This window comes from Perognathus longimembris, chromosome 10 (genome assembly GCF_023159225.1).
Source record: "Perognathus longimembris pacificus isolate PPM17 chromosome 10, ASM2315922v1, whole genome shotgun sequence".
NCBI classification, from domain to species: Eukaryota; Metazoa; Chordata; class Mammalia; order Rodentia; family Heteromyidae; genus Perognathus; species Perognathus longimembris.
Window position 1 is genome coordinate 33,485,018 of NC_063170.1, and position 26,284 is coordinate 33,511,301.

Below are 26,284 nucleotides of genomic sequence, written 5' to 3' on the forward strand. Positions count from 1 at the left end.
ACTATATTAATAGTTGGCTTTCTTCTAGTGTTTTATGCATGTTTTAATATAGTTGAGAATATTTGTACATAACTTTTTAATCTTTTAACATAGTTTAAGTATCTGTATGTTCTTAAATCCTCACAAAAATTTTGATGGCTGAAAAATTTCTTTTCCTTTTCCTTCCTTTTTCTTTCTCTCTTTTTCTTCATGCTGGGCTTGCAGCCTGAGCTTTTGTTCAAGGCCACTGTTCCACTATCAGCTTTTTTGGTGGTTAATTGGAACTAAGACTTTCTTGCTAGGGCTGGCTTTGAACTATTATCCTCAGAGCTCAGTCTCTTGAATAGCTAGGTTAGAGGCATGAGCCACAAGAACCCAGCCTTTTTTTGGTTTTGTGTGTGTGTGTGTGTGTGTGTGTGCTGCTACTGGGACTTGAATTCAGGGCCTCACACTCACTGAGCTTTCCATACCCCCACTTCCAAGGCTGACACTCCTAACATCTGAGCCACATCTCCATTTCCAACTTATTACTGATTAATTGCAAAGAAGAGTCTCCTGGACTTTTCTTCCCAGGCTGGCTTTTGAACTAAGATCCACAGCTCTCAGGATCTTGAGTAGTTAGGATTACAGGTGTGCATCACTTGTGTCTGACTTGCATGTTTCCTTAGTTGACTCAACAGACTTGTTTTTCTTATCCTTTTTGTTTTGTTTTATTTTGGAGGGGAAGTCTTGGTAGGCTGCTCTTGCTAGTTGGAGAGAGCTCCGTGTCCTGGCTAGTTGGGAACTACAGGTGGTGACATTTCACATGGCTACCATAGTGGTCAGTGTTTGCAAGTTCATCTTTTAGAAATATGGCTGACATAAATATTTGGGCATACATTTTTGTTCTCAGTTATGTAGTCCACGTAAAGGAGCAAAGAACACTGAAAACTTGTGTTGTGTGTGTGTGCGTGCACATATACTAGGGCTTGAACTCAGGGCACCTCAATCTTGCTTGGCTTTTTTTTTGTTGAAGGCTGGTGGTCTACCATTTGAACCACATCTCTTTCAGCTTTTTACTGGATAATTGGAGATCAGAGTCTACTGTGAAAACATTTTAAAGCTCCTAAAATACTTATTTTCCTCCGTTAGCTCATTTGATTCTCATCAGTGTTCTTTTGGGCCAGGGATGTTGTATGTAGTGCTAGAGTGCCTAGCATGCACTAAATCCTGGGTTTGATCCCTACTACTGCAATAATTTTCAGAGTATAGAAGAGAGCAGGAGACTGATGCAGGAGGATCATGAACGGGAGGACAGTCAGGGCTATATAGAAGACTGCAAAAACAAAATGGCTGGCCAGAGTTTAGGCATTACAGAAACTATCCTGAGTAGTATTTAGCCTTTTATAGTTTTTTTTTTTGGAAGGAGATGGTTCTGAAGATTGAATCTAGAGATATATACCAAGCACACAATCACTACACTACACCCTTAGTTCCCTTTTATTTTATTTATTTTCTTGTTGGTCATGGGGCTTTAACTCAGGGCTTGGGTGGGTGCTGTTCCTGAGCTCTTTCACTGATGGCTAGTACTCTACCACTTGGAGCATCACTTCCCGTTTTCTGGTGGTTAATTGGAGATAAGACTCCTTCTAGACTTTAACTGCCTGGGCTGGCTTTGAACTGTGATCCTCAGATCTCAGCCTCCTGAGTACCTTGGATTACAGGCATGAGCTTCAGCACCCAGCCTTAGTTCCCTTTTAAAGTTTGATTTACATTAACAAGGCATTTAAATGAGAGAAATTTGCAGTGTCCAAATTGTGCTAATTGAACAGAAGCATCTTTAGAATGAGTTACCTTGCTCAGCCATACCCTTCTTATCTAGTGAAACAAAGTCTTCAGCTTTCAGTAGATGCCTTGTGTTTATATATTGTGTTTTTTCTTTTATTTGGTTGTGGGGCTTATATATTGGTGTTTTGTTGTTGTTGTTGTTTGCCAGTCCTGGGGTGTGGACTCAGGCCTGAGCACTGTCCCTGGCTGCTTTTTGCTCAAGGCTAGCACTCTACCACTTGAGCCACAGCTCCACTTCCGGCCTTTTCTGTTTATGTGGTGCAGAGGACTCAACCCAGGGCTTCATGTATGCAAGCCAAGCACTCTACTGCTAAGCCATATTCCCAGCCCCTGGGTTCTTGTTGCTTAAGACTAACACTCTGTCATTTGAGTCACTGTGCAACTTCTGGCTTTTTCTGTTTATGTGGTGCTGAGCTTCCACCACTAAGCCACATTCCCAGCCTTATATATTGTTTTGAAAAATCAGAATCTAAATGAAATTTGTTAGTTACCAAGAACAATTATGACCTTTATAGCAATAATGTTTTCTTTTGTTTTTGAGACAGGATTTTGCTATGTTGCTCATGCTGTCCATAAATTCATAAGTTCAAGAGATCCTTCTGCCTCATCGTCCAAATAGCTAGAACTACAAGCATGGGCAGCTTGAGTTACTATTGTAACAAGTACTATGAACCAAGTGGCGGTTGTGATGTGCTTGACATTGTCTGCAAATGTCCAACACTGTCTGCAGTGTATACACTTGGTTGCTTCTTCTACTGGGAAGTGGCCAAGTGAAACCTTTCCATACAGCCAACAAACCAATTCTCTACGAAGTGTCATTTGCTTGAAAATCTTCTTTTCCCACTATGAAAGCAGACATTACCCTCAAAACTTGATGAGAAGATGTCCAAACCTTGGAAAGAAATGAGTAGAGTCTAAAACAGTTTGAAAAAGGACTGTCATCTTCCCATGGGATAGAGAATAATAATGTATAAGAAAAGACTGATATTGATGACTGAATTGGAAAATGATTCATGAGTTGAACTCTTTAATGTGAAGAAGTTTTAGGAGTATATTTATGCTACTTAATATATTTATGGGAGAGTCATATATAATAAAATTCTACTGGAAGGTCTGTCCATAAAATCAAGTATGGAGACATAAGAAAACCTTAAGTCATAGCTTAATTGCCAGGATTATTTTGTTTTAGTAGTATAGAAAAATGGTATATCTGGCAAAGGCTATTATCATAGATGCAATAACATACCACTTCTACCTTTTTTTTGCTATTAATAAACAGTAATTATGCAGTATTGAATTTGATATTCATTTGCTTTTAGTGTCCTCACTGGTGTCCTACTAGACTGTGGGTGTACTTAGTGGTAGAACATTTGCCTGGTGTGCTGGTGTGTGCAAGCTCAAGTCCTGGAACCGCAGAGAGAGAGAGAGAGAGAGAGAGAGAGAGAGAGAGAGAGAGAGAGAGAGAAATGGAAGTGAAGTACTACAGTGGAAAAGAAATTATATACAATTCAACCAGGTGTTGTACATGCCTGTAGTCTTAGGTACTTGCTGAGATAGCATTGTTTGAGCTGGATTTCAGGAGGTGGAAACCAAGCCCCAGCACCCTAACAACATAGCATTCCACCCCACCTCCAAAAAAACCCCCCAAAGCATTTTTTTGTTTGTTGTTTTTATTATCAATTCCAAATCTCAGATACTTAAATAGTGGATTGAGAATGTAGACTTCATTAATGGCATAATTATCTTGTGCCAGGTTTCTCCTCTTTATAGTATAGTACTTTGACATAGTTTCCCTCTACTGAGCACAGGAAGCTAGGGGGAAAATATAAAAAGGTCATTCTTTAGATTTTAAGCTTCAGTTATCTCATTGCTTATTGATACTTTAATTCTTGTTTTATTTTTTGCCAGTCCTGGGGCTTGAACTCAGGACTTGAGCACTGCCCTTGGCTTCTATTTTGCTCAAGGCTAGCACTCTACCACTTGTGCCACAGTGCCATTTCTGGCTTTTTCCATATATGTGGTGCTGAGGAATCGAACCCAGGGCTTCATGTATACGAGGTGAGCACTTTACCACTAGGCCATATTCCCAGCTCCGATACTTTAATTCTTATCCTGCCTTTGGAATATAAAATGGTGAGCACACCTTGCTTTTGATTATCTGAGTTTTGTTATCTTGGATAATTTCTGTTGACATCCTTACCACAAATTTTTTTCTGCCTTAAAGATCAATTTTATATTTTCATTGTGGGAAAAAAAGGAAGTAAACTGTATAGAAACTGTAACTGTAAGTAAGTAACTATAAGTAAACTGTATAGAAATATATAAAAAAGAACCCAAATTCTTCTTTTGGAAGTACTAGTTTTTGATATTTTGTTTTGTTTTTTGCCAGTCCTGGGGCTTGAACTCAGGGCCCAAGCACTGTTCCTGGCTTCTTTTTGCTCAAGGCTAGCCCTCTACCACTTGAGCCACAGCGCCACTTCTGGCTTTTTCTATATATGTGGTGCTGAGGAATCAAACCCAGGGCTTCATGTGAACACTTTACCACTAGGCCATATTCCCAGCCCCTAGTTTTTGATATTTTGCTTATATTTATTTATTATTGTCAAGATGATGTACAGAAAGGTTACAGTTACATACGTAAGGTAGTAAATACATCTCTTGTCATACTTGTTACCCCCTTCCTCTTTATTTCTCCTCCAACCCACCCTCCCTGCTTTCATCATTTTTTTTTAACCTTCCCAATGATGGACATCATCATACTAGTTTACAGTGTTTAGGAACTCTATGAACATTAACAAGAAAACAATGTCTTCCAGGTTGGGTGATGCGTACATTTCTTTCCTTTTGCTTAGTATAATCTGTTACCTCTTTTTCTCTCCTTTCTTCCCTCCCCCTGTCTGCTGCTTTTGTCAATGTTTGTTGCAGCTATTGGGCCCCTCTACTGTATGTTTTTATCTGCTTTCCACTCATTCTGTGCTCTCCTCCCAGCTTCCCTCAGATGTTCACATGTATACGCCATATGTGAGGTAAAAAATATAGGGTCCTCTAAATACTGTAAGAGAAATTAAGAAGAGGTCCTTTGTTTCCTTATTTTTGGAGTTCTTTTCAGTCTGACTATTGTTTTAGGTACATACGAAATAGTGCTTGGGTCTTACTTTTTGGTGCATTTCTCCCAAGACTGTCCTTTTTTGGTCTCACTGTGTATCTTGGGTTGTGTTTGCTTTGTCATGTCTCTTTGCAATTTGATTTTAACACCCGCATATCAGGGAGACTATGCACTGTTTGTCTCTCTGTTCTTGGCTTGTCTCACTCAACATGATTTTTTTCTAGTCCTGTCCATTTCCATGTGAATGCCATTATTTTATCATTTCTAATAGCTGTGCAGAATTCCATTGAATACAGGTACCAAATTTTTGGATCCATTCATCTGTAGTGGGGCATCTAGGTTGTTTCCATATCTTGGCTACTGTGAACAGTGAAGCAATGAACAAGGATGTGCAGGTGTCCTTGTCTTATCCTGGATCCTGTTGCTCAGGGAATGTGCCTAGGAGCTGTATGGCCAGGTCGTAGGATATGTCTATGTTTAGTTTTTTGAGGATTCTCCAGACTGCTTTCCAGAGTGATTGTAGTAGTTTACATTCCCACCAGCCATGTAATATGGTTCCTCGAGAACCCAAATTCTTTATTTGGATAAACCTAGTTAGCATTTTATAGACTGATAAGTTACATGTTGGGGAGTTGTACTGTGGCATCATTTTAGATTAAGACAGGGAGGAATTTGGTACTAGTAGAAGAAATCACAGAACAAGAGAAGTAACTATACTGAGTTATTCTGAAATAAAGCATTTAAGTATCTATACATACACAGAATATTGTTTTAGTTTTATTTCCTCCCTCCCCCTCTTCTGTGTGGAGGACCAAACCCTATGTTTTGACTGTTTGGTTTTTACTTTGGTTTGTTTTTAATTTCAGAATTTCTAATTCATAAGGATACATCTTTGTTGTTTCTTATACAGTTTATGATGTAGTTGGAAAATAGTTCTTGAATGAAGTGAAACTGAGAAAAAAACACTGATTTATTGACAATATAAAAAAGGTTTAGGGCTGGGAGTATGGCCTAGTGACAAGAATACTCAATTCCTCAGCACCACATATATGGAAAACGGCCAGAGGGGGCGCTGTGGCTCAAGTGGCAGAGTGCTAGCCTTGAGCAAGAAGAGGCCAGGGACAGTGCTCAGGCCCTGAGTCCAAGGCCCAAGACTGGCCAAAAAAAAAAAAAAAAAGGTTTAAAATGCAGCAGTAATACTATACACTATGTTGAAAATGCGCTATAAAACTCATGGGTGGGGATGGGAGGGAAAAACTAGGAGAGAGGTAGGGAAGAGGTGACATTATTCAAAAAAAAGTACTCTGACTGCTACCCTTCTGTGTATCACCTTTATAATAAAAATAAGTAAAATTTAAGAATAGGTATAGAGTCTGAATTACTAGAGTTCTGTTATCTTGGGATTTTAACTTCCTTTAGAAAAGTTTTTCACCTGATTTATATAATGATTAACATAAACTTCCTCATTTTATACAGACAAGATCTTTACTGGGTGTATTTGAAGAAGATGCCACAGCTATTTCCAACTATATGAACCAGTTGTATCAAGCTATGCATCGGATTTATGACGCACAGGTAAAGGCTGTTATTTATTTATGGATGGTACTGTCCCTTAACTTTTTCTCTCAAGGCTGGCATTCTACCATTTGAGCCACAGCTCAGCTTCAGCGTTTTACTGGTTGGAGATAAGAGCTGCACGTGCTTTTTATATTCTGGCTGACTTTGAACTACAATACTCAGATCTCAGCCTCCTGAGTTACTAGGATTACAGATGTGAGCTACCAGTGCCTGACTAATAAATACTGTTTAAATAACAAATCTTTCAGCCACTTGAGAACAGAGATAGTGTCTATCTGTGATTTACTGATGCCTATCCCTGTCCTGGGCTCATAGTGTTTTTGTAGAAAAGGTCAGTGAACATTAAGTATAGTACTACAAAGCTTAAATTACCAGTGTGCAGTTTGTAGGACTGTGAAAATGACAAAATTAAATATCCATTCCTTCTTCCCAAATACCGTAAGGGTTTTCTTATTTAAAAAAAAAAAAAAAAAAAGAGGGCTGGGAATATGGCCTAGTGGCAAGAGTGCTTGCCTCATATACATGAAGCCCTGGGTTCGATTCCCCAGCACCACATATATAGAAAACGGCCAGAAGTGGCGCTGTGGCTCAAGGGGCAGAGTGCTAGCCTTGAGCAAAAAAGAAGCCAGGGACAGTGCTCAGGCCCTGAGTCCAAGCCCAGGACTGGCCAAAAAAAAAAAGAAATCCCTTTATTTATCTCACTGCTAGTGGTTTGACTGAAGACCTCATATTTTCATTGATATATTCCCTAATATTGCTTCTAATCTTAAGGAACACTCTTCCCCACCCCCTTTAGTGCCAGAAGGTGGCTTAAACTCTGGGCTTAGGTGTTGTCCCTTAGTTTTTTCACTCAAGGCTTGACATTCTCCCACTTGAGCCATAGCTCTGCTTCTAGCTTTTTGGTAGTTAATTGGAGATAAGAATATTACAGGGCTGGGGATATAGCCTAGTGGCAAGAGTGCCTGCCTCGGATACACGAGGCCCTAGGTTCAATTCCCCAGCACCACATATACAGAAAACGGCCAGAAGCGGCGCTGTGGCTCAAGTGGCAGAGTGCTAGCCTTGAGCAGGAAGAAGCCAGGGACGGTGCTCGGGCCCTGAGTCCAAGGCCCAGGACTGGCCAAAAAAAAAAAAAAAAAAAAAAAGAATATTACAGACTTTCCTGCCTGGGCTGGCATTGTATCCTCACATCTCAGACTCCAGAGTAGCTAGGTGGGACCTGGCCATGTCCCCCCTGGGGTAGAGGATTTCTATCTAGTTTTTTAGATGGTAATAAAAATTGGATATGGCTCCGAGGTACACAGATGAATTTAAGAAGGCCTTAAGACTAAATTTTCTCATAAGATTGAGAAAATACAATTTGAGTTAGAAGTAGAGTTTGAATTCAGGGTCTTGAGCCATTTGAGCCATGCCTTCACTCCTTTTTTTTGTTTTAGATGATTTTTCAGATAATAACTCATCATTTTCCCAGAGCTGACCTTAGATTTAGACTATGATCTTTCTACCTATACCTCCCATTAAGCTGAAATTTCAAGCATGCCTCACCATGCGTGGCCTAGTATAACTTAAGCTTTAACAGCAATTTGAATACTTTGATGTACTTTCTATGGGATTAAGTATATACATTTTCATTTTTTCCCTCATTCTCTTCCTTAATCACATTTTTATACCTACATGAAAGTTGCTATAACATTTCCTTTTCCCTTGTGATAGGTCTCTCAGGGTTTGATTTCTTAACACAAATCTTCAATTAATAGAGTTTTCATGATGTGGGTTTTTTTTTTAAACTATTGCAGCTACATTTGATTGTTAATAAATTCTTAGAATCTGGTATCAGCATCTAGGGAGAATAATGGATTATGAATATAGAGTCTCAAGGTTTTGCTAAGGTTATATATAATTATGTACAGTTCCAGCTTTTTTTTTTTTTTTTTTTTTGCATCTGCCCTGGGGCTTGAACTCAGGGCCTGGTGCTGTCCCTGAGCTGTTTTTGATCAAAACTAGCTCTCTACCGCTTGAGCCACAGTTTTACTTCTGATTTTTTTTTTTAAATTGGTAGTTTATTGGAGATAAGAATCTCATGGACTTTCATTCCCTGGGCTGTCTTGGAACTACTATCCTCAGATCTCAGCCTCCTAAGTAGATAGGATTATAGGCATGATCCACAGGTGCCTAGCTAATGATTACTTTTTATCAGTCAAAAAGACAAGGGAAAAGCACATACCTAGAGCATTATTGGATTTCTTGACAGTGTCTGGCTTTCAGTTCTCTTTTGAAATGCTTTAATGATAGTTCAGTTTCCCATGATTTAATGAAAGTTTTCAAAAATTTGTTGAACATTTGTTAAATGCTCACAAGTAAAAGTAGCCTAGGTATCTTTAACTAAGACTTTTTTTTTTTTTTTGGCCAGTCCTGGGCCTTGGACTCAGGGCCTGAGCACTGTCCTTGGCTTCTTCCCACTCAAGGCTAGCACTCTGCCACCTGAGCCACCGCGCCGCTTCTGGCCGTTTTCTGTATATGTGGTGCTGGGGAATCAAACCTAGGGCCTCGTGTATCCGAGGCAGGCACTCTTGCCACTAGGCTATATCCCTAGCCCAAGACTTTTTTCTTAATCAGTAATATTGTGCTAATTTGAATGCTATTTTTTTTTTAGAATGAGTTAAGTGCAGCAACACATCTGACGTCGAAACTTTTAAAAGAATATGAAAAACAGGTATTGTATATCAAAAATTTTAAAGCATGATTTAACATATATGGTGATAGAGAAAGTGATAGATTTTTATCAGGAATCCTTAAGCTTTCTTTTACCTTTTGAGACAGGGCCTTGCTCTAGGCTATGATTATTTCATCCTCCTGAGTACTAGGATTATAAGCCTGTTGCCACCATACTTGTCCTTTGTTGTTGTTGTTGTTATTTTTTTGTCATGGTACTAGGGGAATTTGAACTTAGGACCTTGTGCTTGCAGTCAGCCACTTGAGCCACAATTCTAGCCCTTTTTTGCTTTAGGCTGTATTTTTTTTTTTTGTATTTTTCATCTCACTTTTTGTCTTGGATATCCTTGAACTATAATCTTCCTATCTATGATCTTCCTTGTAGCTGGTGTTACAGGCACATATTAATATTCTGGCTTGTTGGTAGTAATGAGGCTTTGCTAACTTTTTCTTGGTTCTGACTTGAACCACAGTCTTACCTCCCAGGTAGTTGAGGTGCATGAATATGTGCATCCAGCTAAGCCTCCTTGAATTCATAGAATATACTTTTGAAATTCTACTGTAGCCCTTAGTTTGAGAAAATTTTAGTGATTTGATGTTTGATATGTTAACTATAGAGTTTATATAGGTTTTCTTTTTACAAATGAAAAAAATTGAATCTTGCTTAAGTTATAGGTTAGTAGTAAAAAGGACTCCAATAACTGAATGCTCAGTTGTACATTCTAGTATATTGTTAATTGTTCACTTAGGAAATATTTTTCTTGTTTATTAATTATGAAAGTTACTCTATGAAAATGGCATTTTTGGAACTTATTTAAAATTATAAAAGTTCTATAAAATTACTTAAAATATAAATTGATGTCATTCACACACACAAAAATGTATACTATTGAACCTTTGTCTCATCTCTGTTTTGTACTTTGCAGCATTTTCCTTTGGGAGGTGATGATGAAGTTATGACATCTACTTTACAACAGTTTTCAAAAGTTATTGATGAGGTAAGTTTATTTTGCATTAATAAAGTTTATTTTATTTTATCATTTTATTTTAGTGCTGACATTCTACCACTTGAGCTACATCTCTACTTCTGGCTTTTTCTGATTGATTGGAGATAAAAGTCTCTCCGATTTGTTTGCTTGGGCTGGCTTTGAACCACAATCTCAACCACCTGAGTAGGTAGGATTGCAGGCATCACCCAGCAGCAGCTGAATAAGTGGTCTTGTAATTAAACTATTCAGTTTTTATTTGGATTTTGTTGTTGTTGTCTGTAGGGTTTGAACTCAGGAACTGGGCACTGTTCCTGAGCTCTTTTGCTCAAGGCTGGCACTTTACCACTTTGAGCCACAGCTCCACTTCTGGTTTTCTGGTGGCTAATTGGAGATAAGAGTCTCATGGATTTTCTTACCTGGGCTAGCTTTGAACCCTGATCCTTAGATCTCAGCTTCCTGAGTAGCTAGGATTAGAGCTATGAGCTACCAGTGCCTGGCTGGAATTTTTATTATGATGATTATATGACTAAAGTTGGGGCTGGGAATATAGCCTAGTAGTAGAGTGCTTGCTTCTTTGTTATACAAAGATTACTAAAGGATTTATTTACATATCTTGGTGGCTGTCACATAAAGGAGTACTTTTTTTTTCAGTACTTCTTTTTATCTGATTAAAACTAATTGTAATTTTACTCCATGTTATTGTTCAGTCTTGTCTTTATGTTATTTGATGTCTTCAGGGAAAAGAGAGTGAAGCTTTTGAGCTTTAATTAGGCCCCTTGTGGTTTTCCCTGTATCATCTAGCAACATTTTACTTTAGTCCTTATTGACCCTCCCATCCAAAACAGCCAAAATTCAACCCTTAATTTTTCAGAGCATTCATCAGAACAAAGACCTAGGAGGAGCTTTAAAGAAGAAAGGTTGTGAAAGATGTGTGGAGAGTCTTTTACTGTTAAAGAATTTTTTGTTTTTTCCCTTGTACTCTTGCCTGGAAAAGATATGTGTGTGTGTGTACACAGACATTTTGAATGTTGGAGATCAATCCCAGGGCCTTGCACATGCTAGGCAAGTAATTCTCTACCACACGTCTTTACTGCAGACCTAATTTTTCAAATATTTTAGCGACTCATTATAGACAAATATTGTCCTGGGAGAGCAATACAAAGAAATAATATGTATAAGAGATAGGATATTGTTTCCCTTTAAAAATCATGGTGAAGTACATATAAAATTTGGCATATGTGACATTTAATACATTTACGGTGTTGTGCTACTGTTACAAGAATATATTCATCAACCCAAAGGCAACTTGCCCATTAAACAGTTACTTTTCTTCCCTTTTCTCCCCAGTCTTTGGCAACCACTAATCTGCTTTTGTCTTTATGTTTTGGATGTTTTATTGTAAATGGACCCATGCAATTTGTGGGCTTGAATGATTGATTGTCTGCTTCATTTAGTATTTAGGTTTACCCACATTGTAATGTGTCAGCACTTTATCTTTTTTTATCTGAATAAAATTTTACTATAGGGATATACCACATTTATCCATTTGTTATAAGTATTTGGGTTGTTTTCACCTTTAGGTAGTATGAATAGAGATGTTATGACCATTAATATACAAGTTTGTTTTTATATACTCAAGAGTAGTCCTGGGGCTTGGACTCAAGGCCTGAGCACTGTCCCTGGCTTCTTTTTGCTCAAGGCTAAAACTCTACCACTTGAGCCACAGTACCATTTTTCTGTTTATGCGGTGCTGAGGAATCAAACCCAGAGCTTCGTGCATGCAAGGCAAGCGTCTACTGCTAAGCCATATTCCCAGCCCCAGCTATATGGTAATTTTGTTTTAAATTTTTGATTGTGCAGAGCCTGCATTGTCTTATATTCCTACCAGCAATGTAGGAGTTTTCTGCCTTATCTACATCCTTGCCAATAGTTGAGCAGTTGTATTTTCTGAATAGGTGTGAAGTGATACCTTGTCATTTTGGTTTGCATTTGTGTGTGTGTGTGTGTGTGTGTGTGTATAAATATTTTTTTTCTTTTTTGCCACTCCTGGGGCTTGAACTCAGTGCCTGGGCTCAGTCCCCGAGCCTCTCTGTGCTTCAAGGTTAGCACTCTACCACTTGAGCCACACCACCACTTCTGGCTTTTTCTGTTTATATGGTACTTGAGGAATTGAACCCAGGGCTTCATGCATACTAGGCAAACACTCTACCACTAAGCCACATTCCCAGCCCAGCTAATGATATTTTATGTGGTAATTAGTTATTTGTTTATTTTTGGAGAAGTATCTGTACAGATCCTTTGCAATTTTTAAATTAAGTAGTTTATCTTCTTATTATTGACTTATTTATTCTAGGTACAAGTTTTTTATCATGCAATTGGTACATGTTTTTTTCTTATTGCATAGATTATATTTTTATTTTCTTTGCCTTAAACTTTTTTTTTTTTTTGCCAGTCCTTGGCCTTGAACTCAGAGCCTGAGCACTGTCCCTGGCTTCTTTCTGCTCAATGCTAGTACTCTGCCACTTGAGCCACAGCACCACTTCCAGCCGTTTTCTATATATGTGGTGCTGAGGAATTGAACCCAGGGATTTATGTATACAAGGCAAGCACTCTTGCCACTAGGTCATATTCCAAGCACCTTTTTCTTTGCCTTAAAAATTTTTAAAAAAAAATATTTTTGAGACAGGGTCTTAGTATGTAGCCCAGGCTATCTTTGAACTCAAAATCTTCCTGCCTTTGCCTCTTTAGTGTTGGACCACAGGCACGTGCATTATGCTCTGCTTCCTTTCACCTCGTTGCTGTCTTTTAATGCACAGATGTTTCTTTCTTTCTTTATTTTTTTCTTTGTGCCAATCTTAGAGCTTGGGACTCAGGGCCTGAGCACTGTCCTTGGCTTCTTTTTGCTCAAGGCTAGCACTCTACCACTTGAGTCACAGCACCACTTATGGCTTTTTCTGTATATGTGGTGCTGAGTAATTGAACCCGGGGCTTCATGTATACTAGGCAAGTACTCTACCACTAGGCCACATTCCCAGCCCCTGCACAGATGTTTCTAATATTCATGAAATCTAATTTATATTTTTTCTTGTACTTTCAATGTCATATATAAGAAATTATTGCCAAATCCAGGATCATCTTGTGTTCTTCTGATAGTTTTAAATGTTTTTTTGACTGTTTAATATTTTCAACTATATAGTTGATGTTTTCTTATGTAAAATGTACCAAAGTCTTTTTAAACTAGATTCTGCCTAATTTACATAGCCTTGGTTAGATGTCTCTATATAGACATTTCTTAGGAATGTTATCTGTTATTTGACCTTTTGGTCTTTCTTTTAAAGCTTAGCTCTTGTCATGCAGTACTTTCAACTCAGCTTGCTGATGCCATGATGTTCCCCATTACCCAGTTTAAAGAAAGAGATCTGAAAGGTATTGGAGTCAAGCTTATATTTACCCTCATCTGTTTTCTCATACTCATGTTCAAACCATTTTTAACGATAACCTGTGCCACTTTTATTTTAATCAGTCACCAACATTCATAGGCTCATAGATCATTACTGAGCTAGATCTTAACAACTACTGATAAAAGATGCTCATCCATTGAAAAATGGTAGAGGATATGGGTCAACACTGTGTTTCATAATCAGAGAATGAGAAGGGACGTCTTAGAAGAAGGTTAAAAAGGCTTCACCAAACATGATGTAAACATGAACAATAAAGAAGAATTAGGGAGACGAGAATTCATTAGGGTATGAATTGTGGAGATACATAACTTACATTGAGAATTATAAGGAATTCAGTGAGGCTGCAGTGTTGAACATGTTGGGGTGACACAGGAGATGAATTTAGAAATAAATTAAATAGAGTTAGATCATGCTAAAGATGTTGGACTTGTGTTTATTTTCAAAGAGAATACAATAGAAGTCTAAGAAGTAAAGAGACACAATTTTTTTGTTTTGGCGGGTGGAATACAGTGGATTTAATGTCTAGAAGAGTGGCCTAAGAAGTTATGAATGTGCAGTGAGGTATTATCAAGGTTTGAACTAGGGTAGTTCAAACATAGTAGACACTTATATGTGTTAGAGTGCAGGAGAGTAGGGATGCTGGCACATCTAACCATCTATGACTTAATAGTTTGTACATTTTTTTAGCACATGTATGTTACCAGGTGATAAAGTGAAAGTTTTATATAATTGATTTTTTTCTCATAATTTATAAGCTCAGTCATACAGACTTTTATTTCTAATATATGTAGAGTAAAAATATCTAAGTAGCATATAAGTGAATTGTTAAAGTGTTTAAATTACACACATGGAGTTAATTATTGTGATGATCTTCAAGAGCTATCTTTCCAAAGTCAAGAAAGAATATTTTTCTCACAGTCTAAGAGTAGGACTGTATAGTGTAATAAATGTACTTTGCCATTAAAGTCATCAAAAAATGAATTACTAAATTCTGGTAGTCAGAATATTTTCATATCTTAATGTTTGCAGTGGGGTCTGAGACTTGTGACTCATATTACTAATTTTAATAAGTAGATTTTCTGGTGATGTGTTGCTAATGGTAGTAAATCTTCCATGTACTAACAGAAACAGTGAGTTTTTGCCTTGAATATAGAAGTATAAACTGTTCTTTAGAGCATTGCTTACATGACATTGATTGCTTTATATATACAGACTTAAGATACTTAACAAATATACTAAATTGAAATTATTCTTGGAACTTTTTCAGAAATACTGACTTTAAAAGAAGTGTTTCAGATTGCTAGTAATGGTAAGTTCAGATACTTTACACTAATTTCGTTTTTATGTGTGATGCATTTGTCAGTGTACATCATTGGTAATTCTTTGCAGTAATTGTAAAAAAAAAAGAATCTAATTAAAAGTTTCAGTGAATATTATTTAAATCAATGTCGTTACTTCAATAAGCAATTTATAAGAAAGAACTTAAAGGCAGCTATCAGTGTTATGATTTACTATCTTCATAATTACCAAAGAGATATTATAGTATTTTACCTTGTTTTCCTAAATATTTCAGCATGCGCTCTCTCTCTCTCTCTCTCTCTCTCGTTCTGGGTCTTCATTTCAGGGACTAATGCATACTAGGCAAGTGATCTACCTCTGAGTTTGCAGCCCTTCCTGTTTTTCTTTTATGAGCATTTGTGTTTTTAAAAGACTAAAACATACATACATATAAATATAATGTATATATATATGTAGAGAGAGAAGAAGAGGGAGAGAGAGAGAAGAAGAGGGAGAGAGAGAGAAGAAGAGGGAGAGAGAGAGAGTGCGAGCACACTAGTAGTGGGGCTTGAACTCAGGGCCTTGCTCTCTGGCTTTTCTGTTCAAGTCTGGTGTTCTACCACTTGAGCCATATCTCTACTTCCTGCTTTTTGCTGGTTAACTGGAGACAAAAATGTCATAGACTTTTCTGTTTTTGCATGGTGATCCTCAAATCTCAGTCTCCTAAGTAGCCAGGGTTATAGGTGTGAGCCATCATTGCCTGGCAGACTAAAAATAAGTAAAAACAAATTTTAGTTACATTTTCTTTGGATTCTTTTTTCCCCTCTTTTTATGAGTTTGATTAAATAGATACGTAATTTAGGGGAAAATTGGCTATGGGAATAATTTGAATACAGTGATCACATGGTAGGGAATACCTACTTTTCTATTGAACATTTTCAGAAAGATGCATATGTAAAAACCCTTTAAAGCATTTGTAAGTTTTGCAACGTGCTACAATTGTTAACACTCATTTCTGCCTTTCCAGATCATGATGCTGCAATTAACAGATATAGCCGATTGTCAAAAAAAAGAGAAAATGACAAGGTGTGATACATACTACTCCTTCAGTATCACAATTAGTTGTTGTTTTATTAGGTGGTTTAGTTTTCCTGTTTAAGAATTGAACCAAGAGTTAGTTTATATGTTTTTCTCCTAGATAATTCTTTTCTGCTAGATGTTTAGAATTTTTCTGATAATTGTTGGTCACTTTAAACAAAATACTTTTATTCTGCCAGAATTGAATGAGTTATGATTAAACGTAACTGTTCTAAATTGTAGTTGATATCCAGAAATAACACTGTTGCTTTTTCTTTGTATTTTATAGCACAGTACATGTTCTTTCTTATTTGACCTATATAAACACTAAGAAACGTCTTGTGAGGCTCAGTAGTCAAGAAGTTGAACTGTTGTACACATAACTTAATGAAATTCTGTTATTAACTTCATTTACAGGGACTATTTGCTTTTGATTCAAAGTCATGAAACTCAGAAACAATACACTGTATATATGAAGAAGAAAGCATCTAAGTAAAGATTAGAGAGAATATTGAGAAGTTTATTTGGTTGCCTAATCTGAGGCTTGAGCATGTAGGCATTTCTAGATGCTTGAAAGTGAGAACATCTTTGTACCTCAGACTTGTTAATTGTTACCTCAATAGCTGCTGGTGGAGATACAGTGACTGCTTGTGAGATCCATGATTGAGTATGGTACTCTGTGTCACACAAACTGTGACCACAGATAATCTTGCACAAAGTTTTGTCCACAAATCTTAAATCTTTGCAGTTTAATTTTCTTTTTTTTTTGGGTGCTGGTGGTCTGGGGCTTAAACTCTGGGCCTGGATGCTGTCTCTGAGCTCTTCAGCTCAAAGCTAGTGCTCTACTACTTGAGCTACAGTACCACTTACCATTTTCTGGTGGTTAATTGGAGGTAAGAGTCTTATGGACTTTCCTGCCTGGGCTGGCTTTGAACCATGATCCTCAGATCTCAGCATCCTGAGTAGCTAGGCATGAGCCACCAGCACCTGGCTTAACAGATACTTTTAATTTCAAAAACTGATGGGGTATTTACTATATATCACGTAGTATTAGGAAGCCTAGGGGAAAGTGAGTGGACTTTACTCTTTTCCTCAAGATATGGATTCTCCATATTTATTGAAGGTATTTATGTGAACACATATGACTGGACTGGGGGCCATTGTCCAAGAATGAAAAGGAAGCCTGGATCACCACAAGTTAAACTCAATCATAGAGGTTTGACTAAAATTCCAAAAATACAGAGAGAGCTTTGGTGAATTGGAAAAGCTTACAATGTTAAGAGGTGACATTTAGGTTGAGATAAATGGACACCTCTGTTTGGGGACTAGGGATAGGGCATTAAAAAATTAATTATCTACCCCGCCTGTAATCCTAGCTACTCAGAGGCTGAGATCTGAGGATCACCATTTGTTTTGTTTTGTTTTTGCCAGTCCTGGGGCTTGAACTTAGGGCCTGCACACTGTCCCTGAGCTTCTTTTTGGTAAAGGCTAGCACTCTACCACTTGAGCCACAGGACCACTTCTGCCTTTTTCTGTATATGTGGTGCTGAGGAATGGAACCCAGGGCTTCATGTATATGAGGCAAGTACTTTACCACTAGGCCATATTCCCAGCCCTGAGGATCGCCATTTGAAGCCAGCTGAGGCAAGAAAATCTGAGACTCTTATTTCCAATTAATCACAGAAAAAGCCAGAAGTGGCACTGTGCTCTAGTGGTAGAGTGCTAGTCTTGAGCAAAAGGAGCTCAGGGACAACTCCCAGGCCCCAGAAGTCAAGCCCCCAGGACCAGAAAAAAAAAAAAAATTAATTGCTTAGACATACAGTGGAGTTGGGGCATTAGGAGCACTGGAGTCAGAATTCTGCTTCTACTTTGCTTGAGGTCATGCATAGTTACTTAATCCCAAGCTTTTATTTCCCTAAAAATCCCAAACTTAAGGTTTATTATCAACTTGAAGTTAAGTAACTCATGGAGTATCTGTGATTATAGCACATTTTCACCAAATTCTTTCCATAATGATTATGACCATAAAGTATGTCTGGAACATTGGGTGCCTTTGAAATGATAAGGCAGAGATGACAGTAAGGGGCTGGGGATCTGGCTCAGCGGAAGAGCACCTATCTGGCGAGCGCGAGGCCCCCGCTTTCGGTCCCCGGCTCCTGAAAAAACACAAAACTACAAAAAGACAAAAAAAACCCGAGATGACAGTAATTAGAATGGGACCATATTGATGACCTTGGAAATTTGTGTTAGAAAGTGTGAGTAAACACCAAAGGATTCCAAATAGGTAAGTATGGGCTGGGAATATGGCCTAGTGGCAAGTGTGCTTGCCTCATATACATGAAGCCCTGGGTTCGATTATCCAGCACCACATATATAGAAAACGGCCAGAAGTGGCGCTATGGCTCAAGTGGCAGAGTGCTAGCCTTGAGCAAAAAGAAGCCAGGGACAGTGCTCAGGCCCTTGAGCCCAAGGCCCAGGACTGGCAAAAAAACAAAACAAAATAAACCCCAAAACAAGTAGGTAAGTATACCATATGGTTTTACTATAGAACAACAACACTAATGAAAATGTGAAGAGGCCAATACTTAAACAGTTCAGTGGGAAGTTATGGAAATAGTTTGCAGAGATGCCTGAAGGTCTCAGTGAAAATTGTTAAAGAGGGAGAAAGGGATACTTGGCTAGTTACTTTGTAAGAAGAATTGAGGTCTATAATAGGAAGGGGGTAAAAAAATCCAAATTATTTGAATGACCGATGGATCCTGGGATAATTAAGAGGCAAGAAATAAAGTAGAACAAGGTTTTGTGAGGAAGATACTGTCTTCTGTTTTGTACATTTTCATCACACAAACAATCACAAACACAGAATATACACAGAAGTACACGAAGAACCCAGCTGGAGATGTTTTTCCTCTGGTACTTGTGAGAATGAGGGGCAGGAGATAAAAAAAATTTGGCACCATGGAATCATTGATATATTGGCATGTTCTTGGTTCTTTCTTTTTTGGCCAGTCCTGGGGCTTGAACTCAAGGCCTGAGCACTGTCCCTGGCTTCTTTTTGGTCAAGGCTAGCACTCTACCACTTAAGCCACAGTGCCACTTCTGTCTTTTTCTATATATATGGTGCTGAGGAATTGAACCCAGGGCTTCATGCATATGAGTCGAGTACTTTACCGCTAGGCCATATTCCTAGCCTATGTTCTTGGTTCTTAATCGAGTATTATGAGGAAAGGAAGAAAAGAGCCTAGTGAATATTACTCTTGCTCACTGAATATTGGTTGTTTGAATAAAAGAACTTAGGAGAGCTTAAGTATTTTAAGTGTGAATGAAGACAAGCAAATACAAAAGAGGGAGAGTAGTAGGAAGAGAACCAGGAGTGGAAAATACTGTGTATAGATCCAGGCCAGTGACTGACATTTGACTTTCTTCCATGTTGTAGATTTTCTCTGCCATGCTTAGTTTATATGCTTATATTTGTGGTTATTTATGTAAATATACAATTTGTTAATGATGTGTTGTTAAATGGGAAAGTCAGCTTAGGCAGTGCAATAAATGATTTGTAATAGCTTAGGAAATGTTATGTTCAGAAACTGATAAATTATTTTCCTAGTTAGGCTCCCCCCCAGCTGCTGCTGAAGATACTTTAGAATTCAGCAATTAATAGTATTTAAATTTTGTTCATTCAAAGATGAAATATGAAGTAACAGAAGATGTGTACACTTCCAGAAAGAAACAACACCAGACCATGATGCATTATTTTTGTGCATTAAATACTCTACAATACAAGAAGAAAATAGCATTGTTAGAACCTCTGCTTGGGTATATGCAAGCTCAGGTAAATATGTTTTGAGTTAAAACCACTTTAAAATAGTAAGCTTTGTATTTACAATTAAATGCAAAGATACTACTGCCTTGTCAACAAGCTTATTTATGCCTTGGTTTTAATTAGTAATTAGTAATGTAAAATTTTTTTTTATCATTTGTACTATTCTAAGGTTTATGAAAGTAGTTTTTCTTTTTCTTTTGTCAGTCATGGGGCTTGAACTCTGGGCCTGGGCGCTGTCCCTGAGCTCTTCAGATTAAGGTTAGCACTCTACCACTTCAGCCACAGTGCCATTTCCAGTTTACCAGTGGTTAATTGCAGATAAGAATCTCACAGAGTTTGCCTGCCAATACTGGCTTTGAACTGTGATCCTTAGATCTCAGCCTCCTGAGTAGGTAGGGTTACAGGCATGAGCCACTGGCACCCAGCTTTGGAAGTAGTTTTTCTTGTAAATGAATATCTTGAATGTTTTTAGTAAATGAAATATAAATACATTGTATTTAGACCTTGTTTTCTTTAGTTGGGGATAGGCAACAGAATGGGAAATGATTTTGAGAGCTACACCCCTTATGGAAACTTTCCCACTCATCTCATTCTGCCTATCCTGGGGCTTGAACTCAGGCCTTGGGTGCTATCCTTAGCTTTTTTGCTCAAGGCTGGAACTCTACAACTTGAGCCATAGCTCCACTTTGGGCTTTTTTTTTTTTTTTTTTAATTGGAAACAAGAGTCTCACAGAATTTCCTGTCCAGGCTGGCTTTGAACCCAAATACTCCTTGAGTAGCTAGGGTTCCAGGAGTGGAGAATGGCACTCAGAAAGGGCCTGGCATTCATACTTAGCTTTTTTTGCTGAAGGCCCGAGCTCTACCACATGAGCTTTATTTCTGGCTTTTTTTTTCTTTCTTCTATTTAACTGGAGATAAAGAGACGTTTCTGTCTGACCTGGTTTTGAACTAGGATCTTCAGATCTCAGCCTCCTGAATAGCTAGGATTACAAGCATGAGTCACCAAGCACCCAGCTCTTTCTTCTTTCAAATAAATCTGAAAGAGAATTGGACAAATTTAATTTGTTTCATGTTCCCTGCATACATTTTAAGTTAAAAATATAGATGAGGGCTGGTAATGTGACTTGCCTAGCATGCATGACACCCTGGGTACTGATTCCTCAGTACCTCATAAATAGAAAATGCTGGAGGTGGTGCTGTGGTTCAAGTGGTAGAGTGCTAGCCTTGAGCAAAAGAAGTGTAGGGACAGTGCCCAGGCCCTGACTTCAAGCCCCAGGACTGCCCTCCTCCCCCAAAGAAAAGAAAAGATAAATGGGTGATGGATGGATGGACGGACAGTCAAAGTGGTCAAAAAGATAGGAGGAAGGAGGCTAGAACTGAGTTTTGAGCAATATATCAGTTCATTAAAAATCTGGATTTGAGAGAAATTTAAATATACTTTTAGGTATAAGAGTATTTGTAGGCCAAGTATGGTGGCACACAGTAGTAATACCAGTGTTTAGGTTGCTGAAACAGGAAGTTAAAGTTTGGGGTAACCTGGGTTATATGGCAAGACTCAGAAAGCAAGCCAAACAAAATAATGTCAGGGTAGAAAGTGGAATTTAATTCTAATTTTCTCAGTGGCTGTATGCCCAGTAGATACTGCAGATTGCAACCTGTTATTACACAAATGGGATAACTTTAACTGTTTATTTGTTTTGTTGCCAGTCCTGGGGCGTGAACTCAGGCCTGAGCACTGTCCCTGGCTTCTTTTTGCTCAAAGTTAGCACTCTACCTCTTGAGCCACAGTGCCACTTCTGACTTTTTTCTATATATGTGGTGCTGAGGAATTGAACCCAGGGCTTCATGTATACAATGCCGAGGTGAGCACCCCTGGGACTAGGCCACATTCCCAGCCCCTCTATACCTTTAACTTTGTATCTTAGAGTGTTGCTACTTTAAACACCTTAACTTTGTATCTTCGAGTGTTTCTACTTTAAACATTTTGTGTGTATGTGTGTATGGTTTGTGTTTATGTTGTTAAACCTTCTATTCCTCCTCTACCCCAGATAAGTTTCTTTAAGATGGGTTCTGAAAATCTCAATGAACAATTAGAAGAATTTTTAGCTAATATTGGAACAAGCGTACAAAAGTGAGTATCTTTTTCCTTAAAATAGAAAATGAAACCGTAGCTTTTTTTTTTGATGTTCCGTTTGTATCCCCTTCCTGTGGTTGTCACCGTGCTATCACTGTATCTCATCTGAGTACCCTGGATACTGTATATACTTGTATTACAACTAGGGAAGGGAAAAGGAATATCAAAGTCAAGAGACAAAGGATAAAAAGACAAACAACTCCAAAAGCAATACTTAAAAAACCATTTGGTCTAAACCAACTAAACAACTCACAGGAGGGAGATGGGAAGAGGGAAGGGGGAAATGAGGGAGGAGATAGTAACAAGTTGAACAAGAAATGTACCCACTGCCTTATGTATGAAACTGTAACCACTCTGTATATCACTTTGACAATAAATAAATAATTATTCAGAAAAAAGATAGGAATTAATAGGTAAATGTCACAGTTTAAAGAAATTTACTGCTTAGTTTCCTGAGGTAGTATTTTCTGTCAGGAGGGTGTTCACTTATTCTTTATGTTGCTTCTTGTTTTATTCATATTTTTCCCCTCTAGTGTAAATTTTGATTTTCATTTCCTCTTATAGCAGTTTTAATGATTGAGAGCTAGCTTTTATTTTTTAGTAAAACAGACGAGTAATAGTAATTAAGTAAAATTTCCTTAAACTATGAAGTGGTGGGAGTGGCTTGAGAGATTGATATTCATGTTTCTCAGAGATATTAAAGTAATTTTTCTATTTGAATTAAAAAAATATTTTTTGTGTGATGCTGGGGATTGAATCTTGGGCTGGATCAGTGCTTTACCACAGTGCAGTGTAAAAATTCTTCCACATATAGGCATTCTGAGTAGTTTCATTAGTTTTTAAATCTGTTATTATTTGTTAAATATAGAAAAATTTTGTTTGCCTTAATTTTCCATTAAAATTTAAAGTTTGTCTTTAAGAAAATACATACAAAACAAATAACGTGATTGGTAAGGAATTCTTCATTGGTTGTGACTGGTAGTAAGTAATCTGTTCTCTGTATTAGTGTTCGCAGGGAAATGGACAGTGATGTGGAGATCATGCAACAGACAATAGAAGACTTGGAAATAGCCAGTGACCCTTTATATGTGCCTGACCCAGACCCCACCAAATTTCCTGTCAATCGAAATTTAACCCGAAAGGCTGGATATCTTAATGCTAGGAAGTAAGAAAAGTATTGGTATTTTTGTATATTGTATTTCCTATAAGGCAATGCCAAATGTATGTAATATATAAGTGATATTGTATGCGTAATTACTTTATTAAAGATTGAACCTTTTTAGTTGATGTTACTGTTGATGTGAATATGTAGACAGAAGAGGTTTTACTTCAATATCTATTGATATTTAGAATTATAAAAGTAACAAAACCAGTTTACTTTAAATAAATCTTAGCACAGCCAGATGCTAACAGTTCACATCTGTAATCCTAGCTACTTAGAAGGCTGAGATCTGAGGGTCATGGTTTGAAGCCAATTCAGGTAGAAAAGTCTGTGAGACTCATTTCTAATTAATTAGTACCACGCCAGAAGTGGAGGCTTGGCTCAAGTGGTAGAGAGCCCGCCTTGAGCAAAGAAACCAAGAGACAGCACAGGTACCTGGGTTCAAGCTCTAATACCAGCATACACAGATAAAAGTCACATAACATGTGAATGCTATTGAATATCATTTATATGCTTGCACATATATGTAATGACAATATCAAGTGAGATTTTAGTTTAATTTATAGATAGCCTAGCTTTTTTTTTTTTTGACATGGTATACTAGACGTGATCTACCACTGAGCTACATGTGATCCTCCACTTGATAGTAGATAAAAAAATAGCTTCTCCTAGGAATAGACAAAATTATTTTGTTTAGATAATACTCCTTTGTATTTTATGGTGCATCATGGTAACAAACTGTAGTTCAATAATTTATAGCCTTATTTTTGACACCGTACACACATTCACACATGTGAGTCTACATACATAATCAGTGTAGAGGCTAGAGAATTTGATATTTATATTTTGGGTTTTTGGTTGTTTATTTTATTTTTATTTTTGCCAGTCCTGGGGCTTGAGACTCAGGGCCTGAACAATGTCCCTGGCTTCTTTTTGCTAAAGGCTAGCACTCTACTTAACTACTGTACTCCACTTACGCCACAGTGCCACTTCCAGCTTTTCCTGTTTATGTGGTGCTGAGGAATCCAATCTAGGGCTTCATGCATGCTAGTCAAGCACTCTACCACTAAGCCACATGCCAAGCCCCTTGACATTTATATTTTATTGGCACTTTGGTGCTTGGTGCCTTGTTCATAGGTCAGTTCTTTGAATCATGCTTTATCTTGTATCTGGCTGATGATAAGGTAATCTTAGGTATGTCATTATTAAAGTGTCAATGTATTTTCTTCATTTAGTAAAACAGGCTTGGTGTCATCTACCTGGGATAGACAGTTTTACTTCACTCAAGGTGGAAACTTAATGAGTCAAGCCCGTGGAGATGTGGCAGGAGGCCTCGCCATGGACATAGACAACTGTTCAGTGATGGCTGTGGACTGTGAAGACAGGAGATACTGTTTTCAGATCACATCTTTTGATGGAAAAAAGTTAGTATTTTGTTCTACCACAAATAAAATTTGTAATGTTTAAACTGCTAAAATGTATGAGAAGCCGTAGGTTGCAGTGGCTCATGCCTGTAATCCTAGCTACTCAGAAGGCTGAGATCTGAGTATTGTAGTTCAGAGCCAGCCTGGACAGGAAAGCCTGTGAACCTCTTCATTTCCCATTCACTACTGGTCACTGAAAATCATGCATGGTATATGGAAGGCAGAACAAGTTAATAGAAGTCTGTCAACTGTGGGCCTGTGAAATTCAAACTGTAGCTCAGTTCTTTATCTCTGTCATATCCTTATCATTTCCATTTTTCTACTTGTAAAAATATAGGCTGGGAATGTGGCTTAGCGTGAGTACTTGCCTAGCATGCATGAAGCCCTGGGTTCGATTCCACAGCACCATGTAAACAGAAAAAGCCAGAAGTGGCACTGTGGTTCAAGTGCTAGTCTTGAGCAAAAGGAAGCTAGGGACTGCTCAGGCCCTGAGTTCAAGCCCCAGGACTGCTCCCCCCCCCACCAAATATACATATATATGTATATATATTACATATATACGTACATATACATATATATGTAGAAGAGCTGTAGATTTCTTACAGTAGAAATCTAATATATGCAATGTGCCTGTCATATAACATATACTAACAATAGTGTAATTTTTAATGCTTATGCTTAGATAATTTTGTCCATTAGTGATTATAGTGCCTTTAAAAATTCATGCACCAGTGGCTCATGCGTGTAATCCTGGATGCCCAGGAGGCTGACATCTGAGGATTATGGTCTGAAGCCAACCCAGGCAAGAAAGCCTGTGATGTGAGGAAATTATTTCCAATTAACCACCAAAAAGCCAACAGTGTAGCTGTGGCTCAATTGGTAGATCACTAGCCTTCAACCAAAAAGAACCAATGCTGTGAGTTCAAGCCTCAATACCAGCATAAAAACAAATCATTTTACATTGAGAAAAGGTTTTGATAATTGTCTAGGTTGTCTTCTAACTTGTGGTTGTTCTGCTTTAGACTCCATGTAATTAGAATTACAGACAAGAGCCAATTTGGCTTTACTGCATTTTAAAAATAATTGAAGATAATGCGGATCTACATCTACTTATTTGAAGTAATGTCAGCTGTGTGCCAGTGGCTTATTCCTGTAATCCTACCTGCTTAGGAAGTGGAGATTGGGAAAATTGAAATTTAAGACCAGGAGACTCCTATCAACAGTAGGTGGGCTCTGTAGTGTGCATTTGTCATCCCAGCTATGATAGGAGGCTTTTTGAAAAGGAAGGTGAAGATCCAGGCCAGCATAGGGAAATGAGAGAGACACACATTTTAAAAACAACCAGAGGAAAAAGGTCTGGTGGTGCGGTAGAGAACCTGCTTAACAAACCTGAAGTCCTGAATTCAGTCCCTAGTACCTACAAAAAATCCAGGTATGGTGACTCATATCTGTAATCCCAGCCACTCGGGAGGACCTCAATTCCTCTAGTTTATGTAGGTAAAAGATTAGCCAGACCCTGCCTCAATTTGTAATTCTGGCATGGTGGCACATCCCTTTGATTCCCTGAAGAAGACCTAGGCAAAAACATAAGAAAATAACTGAAACACCCAAAGGCCAAGGGTATAGTTCAAGAGATACAGCACCTCATTACTGCCTCCCCCCAAAGAACAAAAACAATTTTGTAATGGTTGCAGTATACATATATACATTTATATATAATATGTGTGTATGTAT

The 26,284-nt window shown here is 37.9% G+C and overlaps 1 protein-coding gene across 2 annotated transcripts in view; it reads left to right on the forward strand.

Annotated features, from left to right (window-relative positions):
• Appl1 (adaptor protein, phosphotyrosine interacting with PH domain and leucine zipper 1) overlaps positions 1-26,284 on the forward strand; it is a 57,987-nt gene that overhangs the window by 1,923 nt on the left and 29,780 nt on the right. For both annotated transcript variants that reach the window (XM_048355794.1, XM_048355793.1), the window contains exons 2-11: positions 6,389-6,487; positions 9,144-9,203; positions 10,129-10,200; positions 13,530-13,617; positions 14,920-14,961; positions 15,958-16,016; positions 19,693-19,839; positions 21,879-21,961; positions 22,971-23,129; positions 24,362-24,550. In XM_048355794.1, coding sequence (XP_048211751.1) covers positions 6,389-6,487; positions 9,144-9,203; positions 10,129-10,200; positions 13,530-13,617; positions 14,920-14,961; positions 15,958-16,016; positions 19,693-19,839; positions 21,879-21,961; positions 22,971-23,129; positions 24,362-24,550 — 998 coding nt within the window. The remainder of the gene's footprint in view (positions 1-6,388; positions 6,488-9,143; positions 9,204-10,128; positions 10,201-13,529; positions 13,618-14,919; positions 14,962-15,957; positions 16,017-19,692; positions 19,840-21,878; positions 21,962-22,970; positions 23,130-24,361; positions 24,551-26,284) is intronic.